Genomic DNA, 15,765 nt, shown 5'->3' on the forward strand with positions numbered 1-15,765 from the left:
GTGGTAATTTTAATTCACTATGAATTGTATTTTACTCAGGAAGGTCTGCCATTAAACTACTACTGTAAGCAAAGGTATCATGTGTGAATACCAAAGTGATTTTCCTGTGACAGGAATTTGTGCATTCATGAGACCCTATTGATGTGAAAAAGTCTTGAGAGTATTTGCCCCAAATGAAGCCCATGTATGTTGGCTACACTATTTAATTTTCCTTATAGAAATCATCATATACAATAGAAAACCTTCTATTTTTCCATCATATTAAAAATGACACAGAGTTCATAAACTCCTTTTTGCCTGTGTGTATTAAAGCACGGTTAGTATTTGCTGCTACTTATTTATTTCACTCACACAGGAGAATTCACATCTCCAAAGCCACTCTGGACTGCCTGAATGGGGATTATAAAGTTGAAGAAGGGCACGGCAAAGAGCGCAATGAATTCTTGAGGAAACATAACATCGAGACTTATTTAATTAAACAACCTGAGGAGAGTCTGTTGACTTTGCCTGAAGATATTGTGAAAGAGGCTGTCAGCTCCTCCGACAGAAGAAACAGTGGAGCAACATTTACTGAAGGATCCTGGAGCCCTGAACTTCCATTTGATAACATAGTGGGAAAACAGAACGTAAGTCAAACATTTTTTAATGTAATCAAGTATGAGTGCATGCTTGAGAGCATTTCAATAATGGAAGCCTCAGAGGAGACATATTCATCTTTAACCTTTATTGTAACACACACTGTAACAGCAAAGGATTAAACAAATTGTTTCAGGGCAGAAATAAATCATATATTCAAACCGGGGAAATGCCAGTGGACCAGAGGTTTTTGCATTTTTTGCCAACTGAAATTAAATACTACATGGGCAGCTTAGCTTTAGTTGAACCAGTTCGTAAAGAAGTAAATTAAAAGTAAAGCAAAGCTAATGTTACTATACTAGCTGGGACGTTCTAGTCAGGGGGTGTATATCTCATTGCACAGCTTCACTGCATTGCCTTGAGTGAAGGAAAAAAAGCCAGTGTAGGTTATTATTTTCCTTGCCAGAGGAAAAAAAGCATAGTGTAGGTTATTCATACATAAGGGAAAGAAAAAGTGATACCTTTAAAAAATACCTTATGAAAACAGCTCATCCATTCTTCACTTTTTTTTAATAAAAATTATTAATAACTTAGATTCTAAGACAAAATTAAAGTTCACAAGCAGGAGAGTTACACTCTAAGGTAAAGTGTAACTCAGTGGAATTATAAGTGAGTAACAGTTGTTCCTGATCAGATCTTTTTCAAAAGCTCTGCATGGTTAATTGCTAGCACCCTGGGAACCAGCAATTCTTGGCCAGTCATAAAAATAGCTTGGTGGAATCTGCTTGCTTAGAGAATTACAAACAGAAAGTTGAAAATGCCCCCAGACTCTTCACTGCATTTGAAAGGTTGATGAGTCTTCATGAAACAGAGTCAGCTGGAGTTTTCTTCCGTTTTCCTGAGGGATCTGTAATGACATGATATATCCTTTCTTCTGCTGCACATACTTAGTCCTACTTGTCTGCACTGTCTGTTGAACTTCAAGCATTGTTGTGTGGAGGTCTTGCTTTGTCAACTGTCCTCTGCTTCTTACAAACCTGCTCAGAAGTGTAAAGACTTCAGAATCAATCAATCCATGGTGGTGTCTTCATCTCTTCAAACAGAAATGGAGCATGACATAGTTTGCTGTTATATAAAACGTGTGTTTTATATATGTTCTGTCCATCTGTGTATCTGCATGTACACTGCCTTTTAGTATTCTCTGTATTTTGTTGACCCATTTCTATATTCTTATTACATTAGGAATAGAGGTATGGATTCATGTTGCTGTGAATATCTTCTGATCTGTTTCTTCTTCTTTCCCTTTAAGACATTCCAATTTCTGTAGTCCAAAAAATCTATACTGAGTAGGCTATTATTTCATTGATCATTTCCTCTGCTAAACCTGACCTTGTTACTAACAAAAAGAAGCAATGAGATAAAGGACTAGTGGTTTTATGTGATTATTGAACAACTCCCACCCAATAAACTAATAAAAAGCCCATGAAAATCATTGAAATAGGCATAACTAAATATTTGTTGTAAAGCAGAGTTTTGCCTTATGGCAGTAAACATTTTTAGAATAGTTTCTCACTGTTTTTTTGACAACTTGTTTTTGTGCTGGAAATAACTATAATTTTGTATTACCCAGCTTTACAATAAGCTTTTTGGTGGAGGGAAGACTTTAAAAATCTGTTATTCCATGTGTGATTCAATTATTATGCAATTTTCAATTTTAAAGTTGAGACAATAGGCATTGCTGCTCATAAATAATGTATTTCAGCTCAAAATTCAGATGATAGATTTAAATTGTACTAGGATGTAGTAGCTTTTTTTTGGTCTTGAACAGAATAAGCATTTAATAACATTAATTATGTAGCCAAACTCACTAGCAGCAGCAGATGTTGAGACTCCAAGTAGCTGCAACCCAACAATGAATCACCTCATGTTTTTTTATATTTGCCAATAGCATTCAATTGATTTATTTACCCAACATATGTTATAACAAAATTTGAGCATCTCTGAACACGTGTCTTGCTTTTAGCTGTAGTTGAGAAGAATATGAAATGGCAAAGTCTCTGGTGAGTTCTCTTGACAAAATCAGATTCATCACGAAGCATATTCTTTACCTCAAACACATTTCCTATGGGCAGCCTAAGTCAGTGAATGAAGATACGTTGATATATGTTAGAAACAGAATAACCACTCTTTATGTATGTAGTCACAGACCTTAACAAAAACTAGACACATCTAAAGCACATTAAACACCATGTGCCTTGGCTCTAATGGTGAGGCAAGCCAAGGATTCAAGTGCCTGCTCTGAAATTCAGACCATGCCCAATATGGATGGAGTTTTCTGTTCTCAAAACAAATATCTGGGCTTCTTTCATAAAGCAAAGAAAGTTGGACAGAAGCTATTTTATGCAAAGAGAGTGAAGGCCTTCTACTAGAAAAGAAATTAATAGCTGAGGAAGTGTCATTTGTTTGGTAAGCCTTACCAAAGAAATAGCTGAACGCTATAATTTGATCACTGTGTGTATGGTCCTGGAGGCACCTGATGAGCCTGTAATGATGTGAATTAGGAAAAAAAGCATGTAAAATGTCTATATCTTCTACAAGCATATTTTAGCGGTGGCTGCAGTAAATCTTAGTAGTTATCACAGAAATTATACTTAAATCCTGACAAGATGACAGGCAAGTATAGAGAGCAGCGTGTAATTCAGTTCAAAACCAAAGAGCCTGTAGTTGTGCACCTACCAACAGTGCCTACTGTCCCAGGTGTCAATCTCCCACACCACTCTGCTCCTAAATATGAGGGTCTAGTGCTACCTGTGGTCCTCTGTGTGAAACATATTGATTAAGAGCTTGATTCAGCCTCAGACCAGCTGGTCCCTACCACTGACCAGCAGCTCATGGCATTACCATAGGTCTTATGCCATATTTCCTATCTCCAGACTGTTGTCCAGCATACCCTAGGGCATGTCAGCTAACAACAGCTGTGTATGATGGGACAATTGAATGTGCCCTGTGTGTATATTACCAATAATAGAAACTTAGACTCCAAGCACCTAGATGCCTACGTTTAGGTGTTTTCCTGTTGAACCAAACCCTGTCTCTATCCTATCTCTTTAAGCATGTGACTTTGTTTTTCACCATTTCCCTCCAAGACCTGGTGTTTGCATTATGAAAAAAAAATAAATAAAATGAAGCCTTCCCATAGTTTTCTAAATAGCACTGATTAAAAAACTCCCTTCTTGAGGTCAGGATGCTTGGACTTCTTGCATGAAAACTTTGTAGGAAGGAAGTGAAAATGAATTCAAGCTACCGTTTAAAAATCTCTATATAATATGTCTGAAGTTGAAGTTTTATTATTTGTTTGGTTTAATTCATCATATCTTTAAGTCTTAGATGCAAGTTTGGCTAGGGTTTTTCCTAACAGAACCTTGTATGTGTTCCTATTCAATGAACGGTTATTGTTGGCATCAGGAAAATTCAGAAGCCTATTGTAGAATTCACAGCCATACCTTCCTACGAACTGCTGTTCACAAAAGTGTAGGAGAGGCAATAGGGAGAACTAATATTTCTTTACGTTGGCGTACCAGAGTTTTAAAAGACGCAGAGCGAAGAAGAGGCAAGAAAGACAAAATGCAGTTAGAAAATAGTGTTGAGACAATAATTTGCATATTTTTCACTGTTGTGTCCAGTTTTGCACCAATACTACTGCCACCATTGCCGTACTGGTGATATTATGTCATGTTCATCTGCTATCAATTGTAAATCACTTCAGACATTCAGCAAGAAGACAATTCTTCATATTAATCAGGTTTTAAAATATAATGTGTAGCAAAATGTAGTCACCTACTGGGATGAACTGAAGTTGTTTTCTTTTTGTATATGAAAAAAATGCCCAGCTAAAACATTAAGTAACTTCCCCATCCTCATTTTCAGTGGATATATAACAATATGAGCTACTTCTCAGGTATTAATGCACACAACTTCATCTGATTTGGTATCATGGTTTAACAGTGACTCAGACACCCTTGTGTGATTTCACCACCACAAATTGATAATAAATTTTCTTCATAGCTCAGTTTAAAAGAGATAAGAATACCTAAATTTAGTGTGTAGTAATATAGCATTAGTGCACAGTGTCTTAGTGTGTAGTAATACAGTATTTATCCTGTTGACTCATTAGATTGTTTTTCTGGGATTTGGCTCTAACCTTAGTTTCCACCTCAACACCAAGCATAAGATACAGATCCAGGCATATCTGAAATTTTAGCATGAGAAAAGTTTCCTTGATACTTATTTTCTCCAAATGCTGATGGTATTGATTTTCTGCACAGAAGATGGGGACATTTGAGGGGTTTGCCAAACCTTCTGTACTGAATTCTTTTTTCTACTAAAACAAACAGGAAGTTTGCTGTTCGCTTAAATAGACAGAAAATTTCAATCCTGGTATCCTTTTCCACCTCCATTTTGGGCTTTTAAGTTACTCATTAAAAGATGGAATATGAGAAAACAAGATACTACCTGTGACTACAGAGTCCATTGACTTTATTTTAGGATTGTAAAGAAAGTTGTCTCTTGGGGTTTGGTAGTGGGTACCTGAGCCCCTTTCTGTGTTTAATGTGCTCTCCAAGATTCATTAGAATATAATTGCTGACTATAACTTGAATGTGAAAAAGGGAAACCTGCATATATAATTTGCTGTACCTATCCCATGATCCAAAAGAGTTGGCTTTCCAGAGAAATCTACGGATAACCCATCCCAAACTCCTGTTTCCAACAATGCCCAGTAGGAGATACAGCAGAAGATCTTTTCAGCAAGAACCTATGGGGACAACATTTGTCAAGTCAAAGTGTATTTCTTATCCACATTAATTTTGAAATGTCTTATGCTATGATGTATGAAGGTTTATCTCCTTTCCACCCATTAACATTCCTTAATCCTTGGGAATATCACAGGTAATAGAGTTTATTTTTCCATTCAAGTGGAAAAGCGCTGCTTCACTGTGGTTTGTGTCATGAAATGATACCATGAAACTGGATTGAGTTATTCTCTTTATGAAAGCAAAGTCTAACTCTTTCCTGAAGGTGAAGCACCCTTCATACTATCTCTGCTAGCTTTCTCTGTGAAGCTATGCAATAGTATTTATTTTTTATTCTTTTTATTAGTCAATGAAATACCAAAGGAATGATGCATTCAAGACAATATTTAAAATAATAAGAAGAATTACAGTTAAATTAAATCATATAGCCTAACTGTAATCTAGACTGGCTAAAATATACCAGTAGTGAAGAAGAAAACCCATGCTGAAGTAATCAGAAATGTCACCTTCTTCACTCCTGCCTTAACTGTTCTGTTCCTTAACTACACACATCCAGTAACTTTAAGAGCAAGAAAAAACATCATTACTCCGTTTTGTGACTTCTGTTTTGTGACTTCCGTTTCCTGTAGTTTTTGTTCTTATTTGTTAAAACACACCATTGAGTGAGATACAGTGCTGTGATTTTGGTGTGTACTCCCCTCATGCATGCTCTAATAATTAATTATCAGAATCTGGAAAGGGGAATATTGTCCTAGTGTGCAGTGCAGCAACAAACTTGTATAAAAGAGGGCATTAAAGTGCTCCCCTTAATGTACTGTTTGTGTTTAGTGGAACAGAAGACTTATTTTTTTACACTTCTATAAATTTCATTGAATGAATTGCATGGAATGCTGTAATGGTTTGCAATGCAACATGAACTAAAACATTGCATTTTTAACCCAAGGGGACCAGCAGGTTTATTCTGTTTGCATGTGCTTTCCCCTAGACTCTGGCTGCCCTAACAAGAAATTCAATAAATCTGCTTCCAAACCATCTTGCACAAGCTTTGCATGTCCAGTCTGGGCCTGAGGAAATTAACAAGCGAATAGAGCACACCATCGACTTACGGAGTGGCGATAAATTGAGAAGAGAGCATATCAAGCCTTTTTCACTGATGTTTAAAGACTCCAGCCTGGAGCATAAGGTAGCTGAGTCTTGGTAGCTGCATTATTTGCAACTCGAACTGTAATAAATGTCCACTGAAGTCGAGAAGCTGTAGGTTCTGGCTTGAGTTGTTTGTTTTCTGGTCTTTTCTTTTTCATTTTGTGTCAGCTTTCAGAAGTTGGGACCGAGCTAGAGGTCATAATAGACAGTGGCATGATGCAGGTGTTACAATGCTGTAGTGATTATGTTTCGTTGTTGGAGAATGCATACACTGAGAAAAGTCTGCTTCTGAAAGCAACAGCTGTTTGCCAGGTTTCACTTGCTGTTGAGTACAAGCAGTTTTCTGTCAGATGACAGGCTGCTTTGGCACAAAAGGTGATTTAGCATGTTAATAAACTGACACCTCTGTTCAAAACATATATCTATATTTATATAGATATGTTTCTTTCGTTTAGTCATAGGACCCATCTGATGTCCTCTCGGCAGCTGCTGTGCTTAATTCAAGTAAAAACTAATATGTCAACTTTTTGCTTTAAACATCCTTTTTTTTTTAATGTCTGCTTCGAAGAGGTAAATATAACAGCAATTTAAGGAGGGCGAAGAAAAAAGCCATGCTCTAATCCAGCACATTACATAGGTCAGATTTTAAATATTAATAAAGTCTTTAATTGCACCTGGGTGACAAATGCCTGTTTAAAAGTCAACATTTTTAACAGCTTTAATGCATTTTCTTCTCAGTGTGACATTTCCCACGCAAAACTGTACTGCAATGTTCGGAAAGTGGTGCTTTTATTCAATTTTTCCTTAAGAGTTAGTTCCAGCCTGCAAGCACAGGCAATAGAAACACAAAATCCTGTCAGTAAAGTGGACGGAATCATTTTTCTGTCCTCTAAAATGGACTGGTTTTAGCATTACATAGAGGTAAAACTTTGAAAAATAACAACATTGCTTTATTTGCTTTGGTTCATCCACCTTGAAGAGCTGGGTAGGTGCTGGCCAGCAACCTCCTTGCTTGTCTTCAGGATGGTGGAGCACCATAAATATTCTCAGAGAAGGACGGGGAACACACAAGGGTGATGGGGATTAAGGACAGATGAATCAGAATGTCCTCTTCATCACAGGCAGGAGTAATGTCTTATGAGGCAACATGGGAAATGTCCCTTCCCTCCCCATTCTGTTGTGCTGCAGTTACAGTTTTGTCCCAATAGCCTTAATATTAGACCTAAAGGTCTAATAGTCTATAAAGGCTGTCATGAAAAAAAAATAATGTGGGAACTGGTTTCCTACAGAAACCAGCTATTTCCTCCATGTTATCTTGTATTACTCTCACTTCCTCCCTTCTTCCTGCCCATTTAGAAAACAAAACAAAACAAACTCAGATTTAAACTGGGATCTCATAAAGCTTTTTCAGCAGCCTTTTGCTTCTCCTCTCCCCCTAACCTTTCAGTCTAAAATGAGGTTTTCTTCTAGCCATTAACATTTTGCAGCTTCTTACATGACCTTCTACATCAGCATCTTGAGCTGCTCCTTGCAGTGTTGCTAAGCAAGAAGACAGTCTATGTTTATGGGCCTCACAATTCCCATTGCTATTTTCATTTGCTGCCACTCAGCTCTGTGCAGAGCAGTGGCAGCTTCAAGTATGAGGTAACTCTGAACTAAAGTAACTTCTTCTATGCAAAATCCTCTGCCCTCACATGTAGACATCACACTTTCAGACAGCACTGGCATTTTCCTAATACTTATTCCTTTTATCTGTGAATACTTCTCATCCCAGACTGCAGTTACTCAGTAAGCAGAATAACCAGAACCTATAGTTCAGATCCTGTTCGACAAGTTAACCTTGTTCAATGAGAATTGTATTAATGCTCTGTAACCCAAACCATGGAGAACTGAGTAATTATGTGAACAGTAAACTGTATTTCTTCCTCCTGTATTAGTAACAGAACTACCATATCATAGGGTCATAAATCTTTTGGGGTGACTTGAATAGATGTGAAATGTCATGCTGGACTTCTGTTTAAGCAGTCTGGGTTGCTCTGGGGCTTTTTTATTGTAAAACAATTGCAGACAGCAGATTTATGATACCAATGAAAGTCCCATTTTATTTCCTTTAAGGTTTCAGGAGGTTAAAAACAAATTTCCAGAATCAGCATGCCCAAAACTACCATGGGAGCCAGCACAGCTCCTGGTTTACAATGTTCTAAATGAGTGGTGTATCACAGTAGTTTAAGCCATTGGTATATCTTCCTACTCCTCTCTTATCTTATTGCTCTATATCCTTCCTGGTAATAGAAAAATGTAGATTCCACAGCAAACAGTAGCAGTTGCATTAGTGAATGGTTTATCTCCTTGATATAATAGTATATACAGTACATATATTTCCTTGATCTCCTTGATATATAATATATATAGTATATATATTTCCATATGAATTTCATAATATTTCATTCTTCAGAATATTTTTGCAGGATCCCTATGCAGTATATTTTACAGATTCTTTACCTAAATGGACTAGCCACTACTAACTTGTATTTCACTCATTAACACTTGATATCCCATATAAAGATGAATTCACTCTCTATTTTACTAGAGGTTGTTTTCATAAATATGATGTAGGCAGATAAAGCAAAAGACTCATCACAGGAGAGTACTTCTAATGGTAGCATGAAAATATACTACGGGGTTCTAAATATGTGATAGCTCATAAGGAAAATCTGATACTATTTTAGATGATTTCCAGTATATTATCATGATGGTCTGACTTAACAGCAGTGACTTGGAAATAGCAGACATAATATTTCATACAGGGTAAAACATAGTAACAGGGCACGGAATTTTACATGCTGCTAGGGGGTTTTATTAAAGAAAATTTCCAATATAAAGATTTTAATAAAGACATTTTAAGTCTTCCTGCATATTTGCATTAGGATTATAAATCAGACTGGTCTTACAGGTGAAGTGTTTACATATCTTCTGTGAGGTAAGCACACTGAGAATATCAAAAAGGTTTTGAATTTCACAGTAGAGGTTTTCTTACATCAAAGATGAGACCTAAATATCTGAGTTTCTCTGTTTCAGAGTTTCTGTTGGGCAAGATAAAAAGAAATTAAATGAGTAGGGAAAAAGATTGCCTTTCCTATATGTTGTACCCTTGCAGACATGAGTCTCACTGCTTTCCTTCAACCCAAAAACTTCCAGTGGCAAGCAGGTCTGCAAGAAACACTGGGCAAATTCTATACCTGTTCAGCATCTTCCTTTTGTAACTGATCAACAACTGAACCTGTGTCTACCCTTTGGTCTTCTCAGGAGTTCATCTATCTCTTCTCCTACCTTGGGCTTCCTGATACATTTTCTTCTGTTCCTCCGCTGTATTGCAGAAGCTTTTGCAGTGGCACAAACAACATTGCTCTGAAAAAGGGGGAAAAAAAACCCTCTTCCTTTTCATCCATATGGTCCTGAGTCAAGCATCAGCAGTGTGGATAAGACCAAAAACGCTACTCTCCAGTGCACAGACATGTTTTCTAGGTGAACATGTAAAGCCTATTATATTACCAGTACTCCCTTTTCAAACAGCCTTGGGTAAAGAGAGGAGAGGTGGGGAATAAGCAGCATTACCTGGCAGAGGAGACTTTGGCTTTCTTATGCGAGCCCACTTTCAGCTAACTGCTGGGCTAACCAGGAGAGAAATAACTTTCCCCCAGCAGCACAGGCAAATGGCTCAAGCCACATGAGAAGAGGGGATAAGCCTTTGTTACACCATAGGCAAGTCACACCAGTGCAGGCAGGTCTGTGGGACGTTGCTGCTAAGGCTTTCATTGCAGAGTAGGTCACATCATGATTCTTCCTACCACTCTACATAGCTATAGTTAGCTACATGCCTCCCCATACTTATGGAAATGCCTTGAGGTTTAGTCTATCCTTCAATAATTTCTCCAAGTCATTAAGGGGTAGACTGCTACAGAAGTGCTTACTTTATCATTAGTGTTTGTGCTGCCTCAGAGATGCTAGCAATTTCTCATCATGACATTGTTACTGATTAGACCAACAGCATTCATCCTTTTGACATAATGCTCAACACAGCAGGCAGTCCCATGTTTGTGTTTCATTCAATTAGTTTCCTATAATTTCCCCAAGGAACAGTTGGGATTTCATGTTATATTTTAAGGAATGTACTTCTCGGTTTTGCTTTAGTTCTTTTTATGCCGCAACCAAAAAAAGCCCCAGTTCATTATTTAAGTGGACTGATGCAGTTGTTTTTCGGCACATGAAATCAGGGTCAGTGCTTCTGAGCTTCCGGCAGCAAAATGGAGTTGCCTGTGAGGACTATCAAAAATCATGTCAAAGTGATACTGCCTACAGCAGACACAGGATATAATCACAGCAGAGGGGTCAAAATGAGGGACACTAGCAAATAAAACCCCTCTCTTTCTTGTGACAAACGGGAGCAGGGAAGAAAGCAGCCTTTTTCCTATTTCAGGTGCTTGAGACTGTTTTGATCACTATATTCATATAGTCTATATAGACTAAGGTAAAACCTTCCTTAAAAATCAGATTAGCTATGAAAAGCAGTTCATAGCTGAACTCTCCCAATGTATGTTCCTGATCCATTTCTTGATTTGCTTTAATTTTTCACAATTATGATGCTTTCTAGGCATTTATAACTGCAGTTTGCCTTGTTTCCAAATCACTGGAGAAAGATTCTGATATTTCTTTGACTGATTTCTTTTTGTTCTACACACGTAACTCTTAGCGCCTTCAAAACTACAAGAGATTGTATAAAATGGATTACTGTGCAGAGGAGGAAAATGCCTGGGCCAAGCTATCTGTGGGATTCTTCATTAGGTGAAGGAAATTCAGTGGGATCAGTACAGGATAAATAGACTTACAAAAATATGTCTATGGACCAAACTTCATCTACTGTAAACAACTGGAGTTTAGCTGAATAAATGCCAGCTGAGGACTTGGGTAATAATTCCACTTTCACTGGTCTCTGCGCTTCACTTATGTATCTGTTCCTCCTCTTCTTGGTAACTCCCATAGAAGGGGAATCTGCTAGCATTTCCAGTGGTTTGATACGCTGGAGAAAAATACTTTTACAGTAAATCATAATAATGTTGCAATTCAAATGGACTTTTACATAATAATGCCTTCATTTTCTCCTTGGAGAATGACAAGTTTCTGCACAGCCTCTGGATAAGTCAGGATACAGAGATCATGACCCACATCCCACATAGTCACAGAATGTCCCATTCTGTGTTCTTTTCTTAAATAAGAAAATTAAAAGATAAAATGGAATAGTCTCAGTTTGACAGGATGGAGACACCTCTGTCACATCATGCATGCAGAGTTGCAGCTGACTTCAGTGTTTGCCTTCATGTGAGGAAGCCCATGGTACCTGGTCATTAAGTATTTTAATCAGCTATTAAATATTGTTTTACCCAACATCAGAAGGCCCTAGTATCTATTGGGGATTTAAAGTAAAGAATTTTGAAAAAGAGGCAACCAAGTAAAACAATTTTGCATTGCAAATTACAGAATATTTTTCTTTTGGATAAAGTATTTTACCAGCTTATAAATGATTCATTTGCTGTGCTTCATTTTTTAAAACAAATTCAGATTCACTAATTTATTAGATCGCCCTGCTAATTTTCTCAAAGTCTCTTATATGCACCAGTCTTTGTGAAGGTACTGCATGGGTTAACAGCTAATTTCTGTTTGTTTTCTTTTATTCTAGTATTCTCAAATGCGGGATGAAGTATTCAAATCAAACTTGGTGTGTGCATTTATTGTCCTTGTATTTATCACCACTATCCAAAGCTTACTTCCTTCTTCCAGGTAAATATAGAAATATACCTCTATACACCTGAAGGTGCTCTAGGGAAAACAGTGGGGTAATATTTCTAGGATTGATGTGGAATAAACTGTTAAAATCTGCTTGTTCCCAAAAGTGGAAATATTTTTCACTTTTTTACCAATTTTAACTACTTCTGTATCACATTATCTGCAGCTACATGCTTTTATGTGAGACAGCACAAAAAAGCATGTAGCTTTTATGTCTATTGACGTTACGTTGCTATGCTTTTAAGCAGAAGTCCACTAAATGGGAACTTTGGGTTACAAAAGCTTGACACAATATGGCCTGCTGCTTCCAGTGTTGAAGTAAAACATGATCCAGACAGCGGCACTTTGCTAAGTAAAATTGTTGGTAATCACCTTGGGAATCAGTGTTTTGGTTTTGTTTCTTACATGCCATGTAAGAAAATTGTAATGTTGTGCTTTGTTGCTGATGGTACATATGCAGCTGGGAAAGCAATCTTGTGCCATTAAGAAGAAGCAAGGATGTGAACTGGTAGATTTTTTCTCACTTCTGCTTTTATTTGGGCTGACCAAGCAACAATTTCCTCTCAAGGTGAAGAAAACGTGACATAACTGAGATCTCTGTATCCACATTTCACAGAATCAAGCCCACAAGTTGGCATTTTTGTCTACTATTTAATAGTGAGAACACAAAGTGAGTGCAAGGGGCAAGGTCAGTTTTCTAGCAGTTTTCTAGCCTGTAGAACTTGACTGCCACTAAAACATGCCCTGGCTCATTTGCTCTTCAGAAAGAGTAAATGCTAAAATGGAAATGCCCAGATGTTCATTCTCAGATGGTTTCTAATACTCAGAAGAACATTAACTGTCTGCCTGTAGAATCACCTTGAAAATACAGTATTTGTATAAGAATCACAGAGTCATAGAGTAGTTAGGGTTGGAAAGGACCTTAAGATCATCAAGTTCCAATCCCCCTGCCATGGGCAGGGACACCTCACACTAAACCATGTCGCCCAAGGCTCTGTCCAACCTGGCCTTGAACACTGCCAGGGATGGAGCATTCACAACTTCCCTGGGCAACCCATTCCAGTGCCTCACCACCCTCACAGTGAAGAATTTCCTCCTTATATCCAATCTAAACTTTCCCTGTTTAAGTTTTAACCCATTACCCCTTGTCCTATCACTGCAGTGCCTAATGAAGAGTCCCTCCCCAGCATCCCTATAGGCCCCCTTCAGATACTGGAAGGCTGCTATGAGGTCTCCATGCAGCCTTCTCTTCTCCAGGCTGAAAAGCCTCAACTTTTTCAGCCTATTTTCATACAGGAGGTGCTCCAGAAGAAATAACATTGTATATTACATTAATCCAGCAATATTTCTTGGATCGTGTCTGGAAGTTCTGGTACACCATGTTTGCATCTAAGAATAGCAATAAGGTGGTTAGAAGCAGACAGGCAACTGAAGTCTGCAGCAGTGGTGCCCCATGTATTTTGTAGTTCTCAGCTGGGGAAGTACCCAGAACAGTACATGACCTTCTGTTGTTCCTTTGTGCTATATTGCTCTGATATTAGTAAGTTTGGTTGATTTTTTAAAGTTCTTCTCCCAATACACATTTAAAATTCTTCACTTCTGATAGCTGCTACTTCTATTTTTTTTTTTTTTTTCAGTATGTACAAGAAGATTTATGGATCTTATTAATGGAACATGTTTTCCAAAAAAGATTTCTGCTGCTATATCAATCATTGCTGTACCAACAAAAGAAAACCATGACATTTTTTGTACCTTCACAGATTCATCTCTGTTAATTCTTGTGAGGGTGTCTGGAGCAATTGGAATTAGGGGAGAAGGAGTCACATAGCCATATTGCCTGCAGCTGTCCCTCTTCCTGGTGTCCCATGTTCCACAGTTGTCTGCTGTTTTTCCCTGCACTTCAGAAATGCCTTGGGGACCTTTTTGACACTGAAAGTTAATGAGGTCATAACTATAAATAGGTTCAAGTAAAGGTCAGATCAATCCCTATGACATAAGATCAGCAGAAGTTTTTAAAAAAAATATGGAACCTTGGCCTCAAAAATACCCTTAAAGGTTGATTTCCAGTACCTGGGACAATATTTAGGGAAAGGATGTTCACCATTATCCCGTTTGTGAGAGAAGATTGAGAAGATTTGAAGCTGCATGGGTGCTTTATGGCAGTGCTTATGTTCTTTCAGAAGCTGAAGATCACTGTCAACATTTAAGAAGGCAGCATTCAGTCTGTTTTCAAGTTCTGTTGCTCTGCTTCAGAAAGTGTGTTTGGGTCTTAAAAAAGCATGCCTGTTAAACGAGCGGAGACCACCAGATGAGCTGCTCTAAAATAAAAAGGTGAAGGGTTTCTAGTTGGTTTTAGTTGGGTTTAATTGGTTTCCATATGCTTAAACATATTGAATGGGGAAATAATCTGGAAGTCCAAATTTCCCATGTTACAGTTCTAAAATCAGTTCAATTTAAGAGCACACAAACAAGCTATCACCAAGTTAAACAACCTTTTGATTCAGAGAGTCTTGGAGATAACTGCATACTCATCTCTTATAGCTCTGGCAGATATCAGAGAAGTAAACTACCTCAGTGGAAATGCAAGGACATCACATCATTCCCATGGAACAGTTAACAAAATATAATTAACATTACTTATGGTAACCTACCGATTTCCTAACAACACATTTAAGAGTCTTTCAATGGATGCTTCAGAGATCTGTTGAAAAAGGGAATCTTGTATTTGCTGAAGTACATGCTTGAATATTTTTCTGAGCTGAGTCTTTTGAGGGTTTCTGGAAATTCAGTGAAAGAAAACATTATTTCAATCATCATAAAACATATATCATTAAGGATCTTCAGGGAATTTCCTAGATAGGTTGCCATAGTCTGTGTGTTAAAAAAAGGAATCATCTTCCTATTATAAGATTATTTAGACTCTTATGTATTAGATTATTATTAGAATCACCTAATGTGTATGGGTGTTTCAGAATTTTATCTCTGTTTGACTCCCACAGGATAAATATTTGATCCATTCATACCTTTCAGACAGACAGGGCAGACACATCACTGAATTCAAAATCTTTGTAATAGTTTTCATTCTTTGACATGTTGAGTTGGGGAAATTACTCTAAGTGACATAAATTAATGCCATATTTCTGCTGTAATTATCCTCTATGAAGCCATTACATTACATTGCCAACCTTGCGGTGATTCATCTTCTCTATCTGAGAGGCCTGGGAGTTTGGTTCATTTCCTGCAATACACTTTCTATATGCTCAGATGGGCAATCAATCATATTGGAGTAGACTGCTGAACTACTCTTACTTCTATCTCTTTTTCACTGAGTTATTTTTGTGAGGGGATACACTGTTATTCATTTAAACATCTTCATCACCTGTTTTGTGTATGC

General features: G+C 37.6%; 1 protein-coding gene across 2 annotated transcripts in view; it reads left to right on the forward strand.

Moving 5' to 3' along the window:
* ADCY8 (adenylate cyclase 8) overlaps positions 1–15,765 on the forward strand; it is a 119,796-nt gene that overhangs the window by 75,548 nt on the left and 28,483 nt on the right. The window contains exons 7-9 of one of the 2 annotated variants that reach the window (XM_057429791.1): positions 356–626; positions 6,373–6,570; positions 12,265–12,365. In XM_057429791.1, the coding sequence (XP_057285774.1) occupies positions 356–626; positions 6,373–6,570; positions 12,265–12,365 (570 nt within the window). The remainder of the gene's footprint in view (positions 1–355; positions 627–6,372; positions 6,571–12,264; positions 12,366–15,765) is intronic. The other variant, XM_057429790.1, reaches the window with a different exon arrangement.

Source organism: Pezoporus wallicus, unplaced genomic scaffold, assembly GCF_028554395.1.
Source record: "Pezoporus wallicus isolate ANWC-B61680 ecotype Strahan unplaced genomic scaffold, APGP_CSIRO_Pwel_v1 contig_7545, whole genome shotgun sequence".
Taxonomy (NCBI): Eukaryota; Metazoa; Chordata; class Aves; order Psittaciformes; family Psittacidae; genus Pezoporus; species Pezoporus wallicus.